The 14,890-nt window shown below is 33.1% G+C and overlaps 3 protein-coding genes and 2 long non-coding RNA genes across 5 annotated transcripts; 4 read left to right on the top strand and 1 right to left on the bottom strand.

The window, feature by feature from the left end:
* The first annotated feature begins 3,316 nt into the window (after positions 1 to 3,316).
* LOC147945885 (uncharacterized) lies at positions 3,317 to 3,733 on the top strand. The gene has a single exon (XM_087509398.1). The coding sequence runs from the start codon at positions 3,317 to 3,319 to the stop codon at positions 3,731 to 3,733; it is 417 nt and encodes a 138-aa protein (XP_087365524.1).
* Positions 3,734 to 5,670: 1,937 nt separating this feature from the next.
* LOC147945884 (uncharacterized) lies at positions 5,671 to 6,211 on the top strand. The gene is made up of 3 exons (XR_015596155.1): positions 5,671 to 5,808; positions 5,893 to 5,974; positions 6,073 to 6,211. It is a non-coding gene; the product is annotated as an uncharacterized LOC147945884 (long non-coding RNA).
* Positions 5,954 to 7,217, bottom strand: LOC147945883 (uncharacterized). Its single transcript, XR_015596154.1, has 3 exons — positions 7,084 to 7,217; positions 6,544 to 6,651; positions 5,954 to 6,434 (listed from the first exon to the last, which is right to left on the bottom strand). It is a non-coding gene; the product is annotated as an uncharacterized LOC147945883 (long non-coding RNA).
* Positions 7,218 to 7,768: 551 nt separating this feature from the next.
* LOC104783803 (E3 ubiquitin-protein ligase RSL1-like) lies at positions 7,769 to 8,733 on the top strand. Its single transcript, XM_019244407.2, has 2 exons — positions 7,769 to 8,388; positions 8,470 to 8,733. The coding sequence occupies exons 1-2, from the start codon at positions 7,796 to 7,798 to the stop codon at positions 8,618 to 8,620; spliced, it is 744 nt and encodes a 247-aa protein (XP_019099952.2). The 5' UTR covers positions 7,769 to 7,795; the 3' UTR covers positions 8,621 to 8,733.
* A 544-nt stretch (positions 8,734 to 9,277) lies between these two features.
* On the top strand, positions 9,278 to 14,673 carry LOC104783802 (E3 ubiquitin-protein ligase RSL1-like). The gene is made up of 5 exons (XM_019244112.1): positions 9,278 to 9,598; positions 9,738 to 9,849; positions 9,934 to 10,058; positions 13,986 to 14,452; positions 14,580 to 14,673. The coding sequence occupies exons 1-5, from the start codon at positions 9,278 to 9,280 to the stop codon at positions 14,671 to 14,673; spliced, it is 1,119 nt and encodes a 372-aa protein (XP_019099657.1).
* Positions 14,674 to 14,890: the final 217 nt, after the last annotated feature.

Genomic DNA, 14,890 nt, shown 5'->3' with positions numbered 1-14,890 from the left:
AACACTAAATATTAAGCCCGTTAAAAATCGGGCCTTGCAGGCCTAGCCCAAATGGATTGCGGGTTTTAGCGGGTTATATCCGCGGGTTGGCGGGTCGGCCCGCGGTCTTCAAATATTAAATAAAAATAAATATTTAATATAGATACATAACTATTTTTATATAATTTAAATATATATTTTTTTAAAGTATGTGGTAACATCCGGACGGTCCACAGTAATGGGTTAGAATTGATGCCCTGCAGGACCAGCTTAGAGTCCGTTGGGACGGCTAGCGGGGAGCTAGCAGGGTCCACAGACAGTCCGTTGGGGCAGCTAGCGAGGAGCTAGTGGAGTCCACAGGACGGGTTGTCATAGACATAAATTTTAGTACAAACCGAGAAGGAAGCTTATCCATGATCTTCTCTCACCCGCTATCTTCTTTTACATCCGGTGGAATATGCACACAATCACCGCCACAAACTCGTCAGAACATGTAAGAGGGAGAGATTCTCGAGAGATGAAGTAGAAAGAAAAAAATAAACATATGAAAAGGGATATGGGAAGACGGCCATCGAAAGGAGAAAAAAGTTGTTTAGGTCAAATAATAGTTTTATTTCTTAAATCGATTCTTTTTTTTTTACAGGATCTCGGAGCTCCACTTGCCAAACGGATAAACAGGCGGACCTTATGCTTATTGGGTCGGATAATTGGATTTAATTTCTTTTATCACCAAATTGCCCCTTTCAATTTCAATAAATGTTTTCTCTTTTGGTAATTGCTGCCAACATTTCGAAAATTTTGCTAAACGTACTCCTTTTTTAATTATAAGAAGATATGCAGTGCACATAAGATTCACCACCAAGTCTCTAAAAAAATAGTATCTAAATAATTTTAATTTATGTAAATTATTTATTGAAATTTTAAATAAAAACAAAAACTAGAACCAATTATATAACATACATGTGAACAAAAGAGTTTCTAAAGGATTCTCAAAAATTCTCACTTGAGATTCGATTCTCGTATCTCTTTCCTACTTTTTAATGTTTTCTTAATTTATTTTTGTGAGAATCCCCTTAAGAACCTTGCAATGCATCTACATAATACAACCATCAAAACCAAAGTTAGTCACTTTCCACCAAATTACATTGTGTTAAAAGAAATCTGAAACTTCAAGCAAAATTATACTCACTTCTGGATCACACATCGAAGCTTTGATGAAACGGACAGAGAAGACGTATGGAGTCATATCAAAATACATGAAGAAAAGATCAAGAGTTTAAACCAAAAGGAGTTCGCTAAAACTAAACAACCAACATCTTGGCATGGTTATGCAATGGGAGGATCGGTTCTACAAAGCTAACCGAGCTCATACATATCTTTGTAACCCGACAACAGAGGATGAGATGTTCCCGAACATACTGTAGTTTGCATTAGCTTGCGGGATTCCACCGGCGAGGGTGACAAAGAAAGCAGAGCTTCGAGAAGCTGTCTTGTAAGAGAACACCTTCAAAATTGTTGGATAGAATGTCTGAACGAAAGTGAATTGAGTAATATATGTCTAGCCTGCGAAAGTTGATGTTAGAACACATTATAAACTTAATGAGCTTGTTTGCTAATGCAAATTTGGCTAGGAGGTTGCAAATGAAATTTTAGCAAACTAGTAGTCAACTTTATTGATTAATGTATTGAAAGAGGGTTAGTTTATTATTGTGTTCATGTTCTAGAACAGTTATTAATTATGGAATTTCATATTTCTTTTTCTCATTGATCATTGATTTCTGAAATATCCTATGACCCAATGTTTTAATCTTATAAGTTAAACTATTTTTATTTTTTATTTATATTCCTGAAAACCAACAAACATTCGACAGCGTTAGTTAGCTATTTATAAGTCTTATAAATCTTTAGTATACCATTGGTCCTTATAGATTCGACCCTGCATATACTACTTCACGATTAAATGTGTATCGGGTAACTCGAGCAACCAAAGATGATAAATGATGTTTTCTTAACAAGAAAAAAAAAATCCAAAGAGAATCATAGAAACTTTCTCAGCATGATACTACAAAATGTCCTTTTTAAGGCAAAATCAGTTATGCATCACATCTTTGTTCTTCCGACCGTCGCTAAAGATACACACTTTGCTTCAGAAATTTATAACCTGTTTTATCCGTGACAATAACACAAAAATTAGATTTCATATAAGCTGATTTTTTTTTGATTTTTTTTTTTTTTAATTGAATAGAACTAAGCAATTCGTCTCAGCGAGCTATAACATGTTTATACGTTAAGACAGCTAAACACTTAGCCGTGAAACATATGTATACGTTAAAATCACTTTCCGTGAAGAGTAAAACTCATACTTACCAAACTGAAATCTTTTTCTTTGTGAAAAGTGAACTAAACAAATATGGGTTACGTACGAAACTTAGAACACAATTTTAAAATATTACAATTGTTATTATTTTAAAAAAAATAAACTTACGAAAATATATTAAGCACTTATTAAGATTGTAATATATTATTATTACTAGATAAGGGTTCGCACGATGTGCGGGTTTTAAAATTGTCAAAAAAAGAAAAATCTTAAACCCTAAATAATTTTTTTAAAATATAAAAAAAATATTTCCTGAAATAAATATAATAATAATTTTAGTTAGAGAAAAAGTCATATTTGTATTTACCTTCATACACTTATTTATATTTTTATATTTTTAATATATTATAACAATTATTAAAATAATCTAAAGCTAAATTATACTCCACCAAAACTTTTACCAAATACTCATCATTACAAATATTATTATTGTAAATTTTCAAGAACATTTCACAACTTATTACAAAATATTTTACATGCAAAGAATTCATCAAAACAACATACAATTAATAACCACATACAATTTTATTGTATGTTTTATCATTAAAAATATGCTCTTACACTCAAAATTATTTTATTGTTGAAGTATGTTTTTTATCACCACCTAAAATGTCTTTTAAACAAATGAAACTAATTTTATGTTATTTTACTTTCATTTTGGCATAATTATAGTTCTTATAATTACTAAAATTGTTTTGTGACATAATTTTTTTACTCCAAAGATATTTTGGATGAACAACTGACGGAAATTATTACTCGAATACAATGATTTTATGACCAACCCAATATATTATTTTATTGAGAAATTGAAAGAAAGGTAATATAACATAATATTTGTTCAAAAAAAAAGGTAATATAACATAATAAAAATAAAAATTTGAAACTTATAATCATGATGGTATATATAAGTCTTAAATAATTCAGACATACAAAATAAAAACTTCATAAACAATCCAAAATATGACATATGTTAGATCAGATTGGTGCTGTGGAGTTGGCGAAGATCAGATTTTATTGTTGGGTGCTAGATGTCTTCGTCGAAGCCCTTCCCCGCTTCATGCAGAATTGGAGGCTCTACTTTGGGCAATGGAGTGCCTCCTCGCTAATGGAGTTGTTTGTCAGCACTTTGAGACGGACAGCGTCGAATTAGTTACGATGATTCAATCTCCTGAAGATTGGCCGACTTTCTCTAATATCCTTGACGATTTCCACCTGCTTCGGGCCGCCTTTCCTCTCTTCTCCCTGTCCAAGATTCCTCATTCATCGAATTTGAGAGCGGATTGTCTTGCTTGGTCGTCTAGATCTTTAAGTTCATCTATTTCATTTGTAAACTCTTTCCCTCTGAATTGGGTCACCAATTCTGGAATACTTTTCTAATTAATGTTTGGTTGACAAAAAAAAATATGACATATTTTAAAGGATCCATGACCTGTTTACTCCTCAGAAGTATCGCACTGTACCAAAATTACTTAGAACTATGACCTCGTCTCAAAATATTCTCGAATTGTAAGTTCTCAACTTATGTCTACCCGATTCAAAAGTTCTCATATATTTCCTCAGAAGTATCACATTATACCAAAATTACTTAGAACTATGACCTCGTCTCAAAATATTCTCGAATCGTAAGTTCTCAGCTTATGTCTACCCGATTCAAAAGTTCTCATATATTTCTCTATATACCTGAGTTTAAACGGTTTACGAACCAAATCCGATAAAAATCCACATAAATCTGGTTTGAAACCAATTTTAAAACGGTTTACCGTTCTAACTTCTTAAATTTCAAAATCGATTCTCAATTACTCTATCAAGTAGCTTTTGTTTTAGTACCAGAATCATTGACATTATTCATAAGAGAAAACTCTAGATTTTGACTAGAAATATCAACCATCGACTAATCTTCAAAACTTATAACGCTACTAACTGTAGAATCACTTTTGGAATCTCCATCAATGTCTCCATCCTCGATTAATTTAGCAGGCTTTATATAATTTGATTCCATATCATTTGCATATGATAGCTTCCATTGAAGAACCTGCACGGATGAAAAACCCACAATAGATAAGCAAAATTATATCAGAAAAAAAAATCAAAGATCAAAGCTTTTTTTTTTGGTGTGAAACAGGAGGCAAAGCCTCCTTAATTTATTGAAAGTAAAAGAAACAAATTACACACGAACCCTACGCGGGAATGAAACCCCATTCGCATCGTCAGTACATAAAGAAATAACACAAAAGGGACACACCTCTAAAAACTGCAACCCTAAAGATCAAAGCTTTCGATATAAACATGTAAATTTATGTAGAAATAATGTTATTTTCCTAATTAGCTGTCCTATTACGTTTCAAAAATAATAATTCTTTTTACATAACTTACGTTATTCTTTTTAGATTTGTTATGTCCTATTTATTGATTAATAAAAATATACATGTTTAATGAATTCTTTTTTTGTTTATACATGTCAAAATCTAATTAAGAAAACACGTATAATATAATTAGCGTACAATGAAAAATATATTAGGTCGTTAATTTTCCTTATTGATTTAGGAAATTTGTTTAGATATAATAAACATGTAAATTTTATGTAGATTTAATGCTATTATCTTAATTAGTTGTTTTGAAAACTAATAATTTTTTACACATGTCAACATCTTATCAGTATACTTGACACGTGTCATGATCTTGTTAATGGCTAACTTTGAAAACCCAAATTTATATAATAAGATTTTATGATTAGTAATTTTTTTTTTATTTCTTGATTTTTTAAGAAGATTTTTCTTTTACAGTTAGAAATTTGTGTAAAGTTGACACTTGTAATGATGTGGTAAGTTAGTAACTTTTAAAATTGACACGTGTTACGATCTGGTGAGTTAGTAAAAAATTTTTCTTTTAAATTTAGATTTGTGTAAAATTGACACTTGTCATGATATGGTAAGTTAGTAACTTTTAAAATTGATACATGTCACGATCGGGTGAGTTAGTAACTTTTGAAACCATACTTTATATAATAAGATAGTGATTAATTATTTTTAGCTTTAATTTATTGGTTGTTGTTAATCTTAGTTTTCCTTTTAACTTTTTTTTTTTCAATTAATCGTCATGATTCGCCTTTTTTATGGTTAGTATTTTTTTTTTTTTTTTGATAATTTTTTTATCGTTAGTATTTTTTTCCAATACTTATCTTTTGTTTGTACTTTTTTTTTTTTGAAAAAATTCCTTTTTACTTAGGGTTTTCTAGTAGGTTCGATCTCTATTTAAAGAGAGTAGGATGCCCTGTTTTATTTTATGTTCTTAAACCTTTATTTGAAGTCGCTATAGAACAAATACGCTAGGACGGAGACAAGAAAAAAAACCACGTGAAAAAAGTGTTACCTGAAGATGAACATGCCAAAGACATAGATGCGTTGTTCTTTTCCTCTACACATCGGACGTATATAATTTGATCTCCATTACAAGTAAACAAGCATGCTTTATAACGAATCTTAGTATATATAGCTGAGTGGAAGAATAAAAAAAATTGAGTTGCATTAATATCATAGGTCCAGTTGCTGAAGACATGTTTCATTGGCAAGCTACAATTACGGGTCCTGCATAGATCCATTCACAATTCCCTCCAGTAAGGTATTTAATATTGGAAGAATTCTCAAAAGTACCATAAAGTTTAGGCATTTTGCTTTTGTATATTTTCCTTATTCTAGTGTTGTGTTGTTTTATTGTAGGTTGGATTTAGGACAAAGGTGTTTCACCCTAACATCAACAGCAATGGAAGCATTTTCTTTGATATTTATGGAGATTCGCCGTCAACATTTCAAAGGCGAGTCTCATCTTTCATAAACATTTTTTTAATTACGTTTTAAAAATATATCAAGAACAACATCCTATAAGCTTCTTTAATGGAGTGATTTTTCAATTGCTAGGTCATCATCGTACATGGGGTTTTCTCCGTATGTAAAAGTTTAATGAATTGGTGGATGAAGAGATGAAGTTACCGGAGAAGGGAAAATCCAATGACGCTAAGATGAGAATCAGAAGTCACTGAGAGTTTCAAGGATACATTCAAAGCTCACCTAATACTTCAACTCTGCAAGTTACAGACTCGTGCACTCAAGGTTGATGCATATGGAGAAGATAATGAATTCAGGCAACAAAATAAAAAATAAAAAAATAAAAAAAGAATTCAGGCAACATACACCCGGACTTGACTCAAGTTAGAGTTTGCTTATTGTTTGTCCCGAAGTCGTGTCTTCAGCTTTTCTTTAAAAAAACTGACCACGGAGTCCATTGCAGTGAGTGTGCGCCTGACAAAGAAGTAGAGAGAAAAAATGTAATGGGTTGAAGGCTCGGTAGAGCAAAGTTTTTAGTGGATTTTCCGGAGATCTTCTCCGGCGAGATTTAGGATTCCTCCAAAGGATCCGAACTCGTTAAATTCTTGCGTGTCCTTTTATTTCGTCTAAAGCAAATACACGAGTGACCAAAACTGAGCGAGACAGAGAGAGAGAGAGACACACAGAAAGCAAAATCCCTGTTCAGTTGACAACAATCGTATAGGTCTCAACAACCCTAACACTCCGTGTATAATTAAACAAATTTCATCTGCGGCTACATCAATTAGCACATACACGTTTCACACTATGATCTAGCAACCTATGAAGTTATAACTAATCAAATGCACAACGGAGAACAAGGTGCTACCACAACCTTAACTAGTTTACGAAATAAAAGAAACTTACCACATGCCACATGCCAGATGATGTGTTAAGTTCATGACATAACTAACACGGTCCGTGGCTTTTGTAAAATTACCGTGACAAATCATTGGAAAGCCCACTTTTGAATAATCGATACAAGTTCACTCATACGGCAAAAATAACAATTTGTAGAGCTTTTATTTGTTTGTTCTACCTTTTTTATTTTTTATTTTTTGATCATTTATTTTCCATGATTTATGTTGATTTATTATTGTATCTATTCTTGGATATGAATTTGAAAATATTACAATTTCTTCTAGTTTAACATCTCTATTTACTTTATCTACATATTATTTAAATAATATTTTTTTTGCTATTTTATTTAAATAATCTAGAATAAGTTTTTAAAATTTAATATTTGAAATGGTTTATTATTTTATATAAAGAAGAAATTTATAATTTATATCTATAACCATAATATCTAGGTCTGTTTTATTAACAATATATAAGATACTTTATTACAGTTACTTTAGAGTTTATACATATTTATTTACATTTACAAATGTCTATTAAATACTTGCACCAACCAAAAAAAAAGATTTTGAATTTGAGAAAAAGTTATACAATTACTTTCAAACTAATTGCCCTCACGCATAACCAGAATTTACACGTTTATATATATATATATTGGTTATTCAACCTATTTAGATGTTTTTTTTTTCTCGGATCATCTTCTAATTGTTATTAATTTGCAATGGAAACAATAGATTCTGAAATCAGTTTACTTGTGGTTCCTGAGAGTTGCAGTATATGTTTAGATGATGTTTTTAAAGCTGATCAGATGTATTATGTTGTTTTATGCAATCATCATTTCTGTGTGGAATGCATGAAACGATACATTGAAGATAGCCTACTCAAGGGAACTATACCTACTTGTCCTTATTATCAATGTGAGTCTAAGCTGACTCTTAGAAGTTGTGTCCATTTTTTGACATCTAAACTAAAAGTGATGTGGAAACAAAGGATTTTAGAGGAATCAATTCCATTAACGGAGAGCCTTTATTGCCCAAACCCGAGGTGCTCGGCTTTAATGTCAAAAACCGAGCTCTCTAAATTTACTGAAGATAAATCTATGAGATGCTTCAGATGCGGGGAGCGCTTTTGCATTAACTGCAAAGTTCCGTGGCATAGTAACTTGTCGTGTAACGATTACAAGAGATTATCTACCAATCGTATGTCAGATGATATGAAGCTAACAGTTCTAGCATATGAAGAATTGTGGCGTCAATGTGAAAAGTGTCAACATATGATCGAACTTTCAGAAGGATGCATCCATGTAACTTGCAGGTATATATAATTCTCTCTAATCATATTCTCTATTATAAATCATTCAAGCTTTGTTAGATATTCATGGTTAATTGGAGGTAGATGTGGATATTCATTTTGCTACACGTGTGGAGCCGAATGGAAGCAAGGAGGTTGCCCCCATCGAGAAAGGATGCTTGTGGATTATCGTCTTCGTACTCTTTCCTTAGTTGTTATTGTCTTTATAATATTTCTTTGTGTTCATTACTCGTAAAAGAATAAAATAATTTGTTTCGTAGATTGTTCATGACGATAATGAAAAAATATACTTATATAGCCATAAGACAAACAGCGTTGGAGGTTTAGTTAGACGAATTAACTTAGTAATCGTTGTTTCATAGCTCATCTTCTTATCTTTGGTTTTGCTTGAAATCTCTAACATAGTACTCCCTACTTATTTAATATACGTGATATTTTTAAGAATTTTGTTTTTTCATATGTATTTTTAAAAGTAACTCAGAGTACCAAATTGTGTCCATGAAAATAAAAAGAGTACAAAACAAACATATATTGCACAAAACAACAACTACTGAGGCATTCTCATTACATACATGTTTAACTCAGAAGAAATTTGGTAAGGTAGATCGAAACTTGAGCGACAAGAAAACTGAACAATGAATTACAAATTCAACTTTTGAATCCCAAACATATTTTCCTAGTAAAAAGTATGACTCTTACAATTAACGGATAATTATATAAAAAAATAAAATAAAATTAAGCACCCTGTATTTTCGGGATATTATTAACTAGAATCGTTGTACAAATATATCCAAAGATATAATCCCTTTTCGTTTTGGATTATTGTTTATTGGCATAAAGCGTTTATAAGACTTTAGAATCCGATCGCCTCAACACCGTGTAACAAAGAAAGATGCATACGGAGCACCCTAGTATTGATGGCACCGCAAGACCCTCACCTGAAAATTACCCCGACGACGTTCCTGATCAGTTATGTACCCTTTACTTTAAAGGTTTGGTAAGTGAGGAGAACTCGTTGGCCGGATTTGGAGTTGCAATATTTGGGAACAAAGATGATATCTTGTTTCAGATGAAAGGACCAATCCATCATGACTCCACAATAACAGTGTTGGAGGCTGAGGTTATCGCATTGATGAGAGGACTAACCGAAGCTGCCAGTATGGGGATCACTCATATCTCAATCTACTGTGATTATTATCCAGTTTACGAATTTGTAAGTTTTCTTTTAACGACCATTGTTTTTTTTTGAGGTTTAATTATGTCATTATAGTATTGGTTGTTTTACTAGTCTACCAAATAGTAAAAATATGAATATCATTGATTGGGTTAATTTGTTTGCCTTTTGAGTGTAGGTCATGGGAAGATACATACCAGAGAATAACAAAACTGCCTTGCTAATGATGGATGTACAACGTATCAGATTAGCATTTATATCGAGCTTTCCGATTTTCGTGGAGGGAACTAGTATCAGTTATGCTTATAAACTAGCAAGGGAAACAATAGCTTCTGAATTCAGCATACCTATGCCTATGGATCCTCCTCACCAAGCCAAGGTTACACTAAAAAAAACTTGCAATATCTGTTTAGATGATGCTATTAACGCTGATGAGATGTTTTGTGTCGATAAATGTCGTCATCGATTGTGTTGCGAGTGTATGAAACGACATATAGAGGTTAGGCTGGTCGAGGGAAGTGTGGTTAGATGTCCTTATTTCCGGTGCAAGTCTAAGTTGACTTTTAAAGGATGTGAAAATATTTTGACACCTAAACTAAGAAAGATGTGGCAACAAAGGATCAAAGAGGACGCTATTCCTGTATCAGAGAGAATTTACTGCCCAAACCCGAGGTGCTCGGCTTTAATCGGAAACTGAGCTCTCGAAATCGACCGGAGGAGCTGAAGTTAGGAGATTGTGCTTCAAATGCGGTGAAATTTTTTGCATTAACTGCAAAGTTTCATGGCATAGTAACATGTCCTGCGACGTTTACAAGAGGTTGCATCCATATCCTACAGAAAACGATAGAAAGATCAAAACTCTGGCAGATCAGAAACTGTGGCGTCAATGCCCAAAGTGTCAACAAATGATTGAAATTAAAGAAGGATGCGTACGAGTAAAATGCAGGTATCATCTCTATTTAATTACATTTTTCTTTTGAAGTTGGTTCTAATGTTTTAAGCTGATTTAGGATTGTATTTTCTTTATAGATGTGGGCATAGCTTTTTGTTAACATTTCAGGATCTTACTCTCACTTGTAAGATCAGTTTCTCTCATCTCTCTATCTCTGTTTTTGAACACTCTGTTTTGTTCATTGAATAACAAGAAAGTGTTTGAGAACTTAGAGAGACAACACAAAGAGATTACATTTTATTTTGGGATCTGGATATCTTCCTTACAACACAAGCACACATTCATATAGTAGTTTCTCTCCACTTGCCACACACACACTTATGCCCATACCTTAGGCCATACTTCTACTCTCTTACACAAGCCACACTAGTAGCCACTCTACTTATTGGAACTCTAGTTCCTTGATTCACTCTTACACATTCAACAACTCTTAACAACTCACTTATACTCTAACTATGACTAGGTTTACTTTAGTTATCACAACTCTTCTTGTTGGACCTTAACTAAACACTTATTCATATGGGCCTTATCATCACCGATGGCCCAATTCACAAAACACAAACCCAAATGGTTTGTTGACTTTCTTCTCCTCCCTTGACTCCTCTCTTCACGTCGTCTCTTCTCCGACAACGTTTTCTTCTTTACGGGAGCTTTGCTGCTTTGCTTCTTCTTCTTTGTTCTTCGACTGACTGATTTCTCTTTGTTGCAGATTTAATCAAGAACTCAATTCTCAACACTTTTGCTACCGATGTGGAATCCAGGCTGGAGGTTGCCAACATGGTCATGGTCTTCCTCCAAGGCCTCCACGGCCTCCACAGCAGCCATCACCGCCGCCACCTGCGCCAGAAATGCCACCAGCGCCAGCAATGTGTTTTTGTCTCATCTGTTTTACACTTATGATAGCTTCCATTGTTTACCTCGCTTTCTTATGATCGAGGTGACAACAAATAAACATGTATGAACGTTTTGTTAATTAACCGGGAACATAAATTTTTTTCTTCTAAATCTTATTCTACAAATTAGGACTTAAAATAATTATTCTTTTGTGTTAACTAATTGATTATATTTTGACATCAAAATAAATTATTATACTTTTACTAATTTGATGTCGTCGTTCAGAATTCTATCTTTTCACCTTATTTTGTTCTCGTTTTTCATCAAAACTTTTCATTACAAAAGTTATGTCTTTTATGAAAGTTGTATATGTTTAAATGTTCATGTCTTTTGAACTCTATATTTTTTAAAATCTTTTTTTTTTCTTCTAATTTTTTTTTTTGGTAGAGGACTAGGTACCTCCTTGCTATTTATTCATGACAAAAGAGAGAAAAAAAAATTACAAAGGGGCTTGACGCGGAACCGCAGTTCCGGTAACATCATCCTGAACAAGCGGTTCCACAGAGGCTAGAGACATTGCAAACCAATGAAAACCTAAGATGTGAGATATGCGGACTATCAAGTCCCTTGAAAGTAAGTCATGACACAGACGTACCAGGAACAACAGGGGGTGCGAATCAGCAATCCCTGTGGTTAAGAATCCAACAACTAACTTCAAGTCAATCTCCAGCTCAAGTCTTGTTACGCGTTGTTCCTAAGCAATGTGTAAGCCTTAGTACACTCTCCATAACTCCGCTAAAGGGGCATGGTAGATATCGATGTTCAAAGCGAACCCTCCGCACCATTGCCTCATCATGTCACGTAGTACTCTCCCAGCTGTAGTGAGACCCCGGATTTCCGTGTGACGCCCCATCAGTATTCAACTTCACCCACCCATCCCTTGGTGGCTTCCAACAGATCATCCTCTCAACCGGGTCACTCAACTGATTCCCTTCCTGAGTAACCTTATGTGCAAAGACCACCTCCTTTGCCATTGTTTTGACAAACTTCACTTTATCATTTTTATAATACTAATATAAAAAATACCTTCTACTACTAAAACATATATTCATCATCATTTATAACTATTTGATATATTTATCATTCTATATATATATTTGAGATAATTTTTAGTGGTATGTACAATGCCAAAATGAAAGTAAAGGGTCATCATAGAGCTGCCTTAATGTGTTGGTGGAGAAAATAATCAACATATATTCATCATCATATATAACTATGTGTTATATTTATCATTCTACATATATTTTTGAGATAATTTTTAGTGGTATGTACAATGCCAAAATGAAAGTAAAGGGACATCATATAGCTGCCTTAATGTGTTTGTTGAGAAAATAATCAAAATAAAGGTTAAGCCTTTATGATAACACATATATTTTGAGTTATATAACTATCTTCGTACGAATGTAGTTATATAACCATCACACTATGAATTGTGTCCTGCTCCTTATAAATGTAGGGATTTAGCTAATGGACCGACTGTTGTGACCCAAATGTTGACAAACAAAAACTATCTTCTTATTCAAACCTATACAACTACAAGAAAATTAGTCTCCAAATACCACTTTCCTCTTCCTATTAATGATTTTACCACTTCATTAGTCCCCTGATTTTTTAACTAGAGAAAAAACAACAAAACACAAACCAATCATATTTTTATTTTTCCTATTTCTCATTTTTCATGATTTTTATGCTGTTTTCATTTTATTCTCTTTCTCTTTTCCAACTCATATTACATTAATTTAATTCATGAGCTTTGAAATTAAATTGGTAATATATCAACTACTCCGGTTTTTGGAAGATGAAATAATTATTTTCCAAAATAAAAACTATATATTTTGTCCACCCCAATAATTGTTACCATTATAAGTTTGCCTTTTCACCACTAATCTCCTTTATTGTAAATAAGATGTAATTTTGCCCATTATATTCGACCTACCATCAAAAAGTGCTATAAGAAATTTTGGAAAATTGTAATTTACAAACGATTGTTCCAAAAAGTGGTATAAACAAATAGAAAATTTGGAAAATTGTAATTTACAAAAAGGTTGTTCCAAAAGAAAATTTGGAAAATTTTAAATTTACAAAAAAGGATAGTTCCAAAATTGTAATTATACAGTAGATTGCGTTTTTGTTTATGGTTGTTTCCTTTAGGCTCCTTTTTAACACAAATAGACGACCCTCTCTTATTTCTTTAGTTGTTTCGATTTCTATTTCAAAGAGACTCTCGCATGCTCCGGTTTTCTTCTTTTTTGGTAGAACATGCTCTGGTTTTCTTAGTTCACTTTTGCTTGCTGATTCTGATCTTTACGAATAAATATGCAACCTATAAGAAAACGATTTGTGTCCTTCTTTCCGATTTCTGTTCCCGGAAATAGTATCACACATTCTTATAAACAAGCAAAGGAAGCTATAGTTTCTGAACTCAGCAGGTTTGTGAAGAATCCTCCTTACCAAGCCAAGGCTACTCGCAAAACGACTTGCAATATCTGTTTAGATGATGATATCAAAGCTAATCAGATGTTTTGTATTAATAAGTGTCGTCATCGATTCTGTTACGTGTGTATGAAGAAACATATAGAGGTGAGGCTACGACTTGAGGGAAGTGTGATTAGATGTCCTCACTATCGCTGCAAGTCTAAGTTGACTTTTGGAAGCTGTGTCGATCTTTTGACACCTAAGCTAAGAAAGATGTGGCAACGAAGGATCAAAGAGGACACGATTCCTATAACACAGAGAATTTATTGCCCAAACCCGAGGTGCTCGGCTTTAATGTCGATTAAAGAAGCTGGAGTTTGGATATACTTCTCTAAATTTACAAAAGAAGCTAGAGTTAGAAGACGATGCTTCGAATGCGGTCAACTCCTTTGCATTAAATGTAAAGTTCCGTGGCATAGTGACTTGTCGTGCGACGATTACAAGAAATTGGGTCCAAATCGTACAGCTGATGATATGCTCAAAGCTTTAGCGAATAAGAAATTGTGGCGTCAATGTGAAAAGTGCAAACACATGATTGAACTTTTAGAAGGGTGCATCAAAGTAACCTGCAGGTATCATCATCTCTATTAATAACTTTCATATTTTGTCAAAATTTTATTTTTATTTATTTACTTAAAAAATATATATATATATATTTGGTCATATTCATATGTTTTTATCATTGCATATTCATTGTAGATGTGGACATATGTTTTGCTACAAATGTGGAACGTCTAAGGCTGGAGCTTGCCGTCATGGTATTTTCCATATGTATCTCCCAACGCCATATTAAGAAGGAAAGAGGAAGCAGCTCTTTTGCTTGGCAGCTCTCACTAAGAGGTAGCCTTCCTGGTGCGCAGTCATCAGGATCTAATAAGAAAAGATTGTAACCCATTTTATCCAACCCTTCAAGGACCCTGATCCACGCGGAAACTCCTTCTTCTTCTGGGATGCCTTTTGAAATCACCATCAGATTTATATTATAATCTTCTTCCTCTGGTCTCGTAGGA

This window comes from Camelina sativa, chromosome 4, assembly GCF_030686135.1.
Source record: "Camelina sativa cultivar CO46 ecotype springtype chromosome 4, ASM3068613v1".
Taxonomy (NCBI): Eukaryota; Viridiplantae; Streptophyta; class Magnoliopsida; order Brassicales; family Brassicaceae; genus Camelina; species Camelina sativa.
This window is presented reverse-complemented; position numbering and strand designations above follow the sequence as displayed.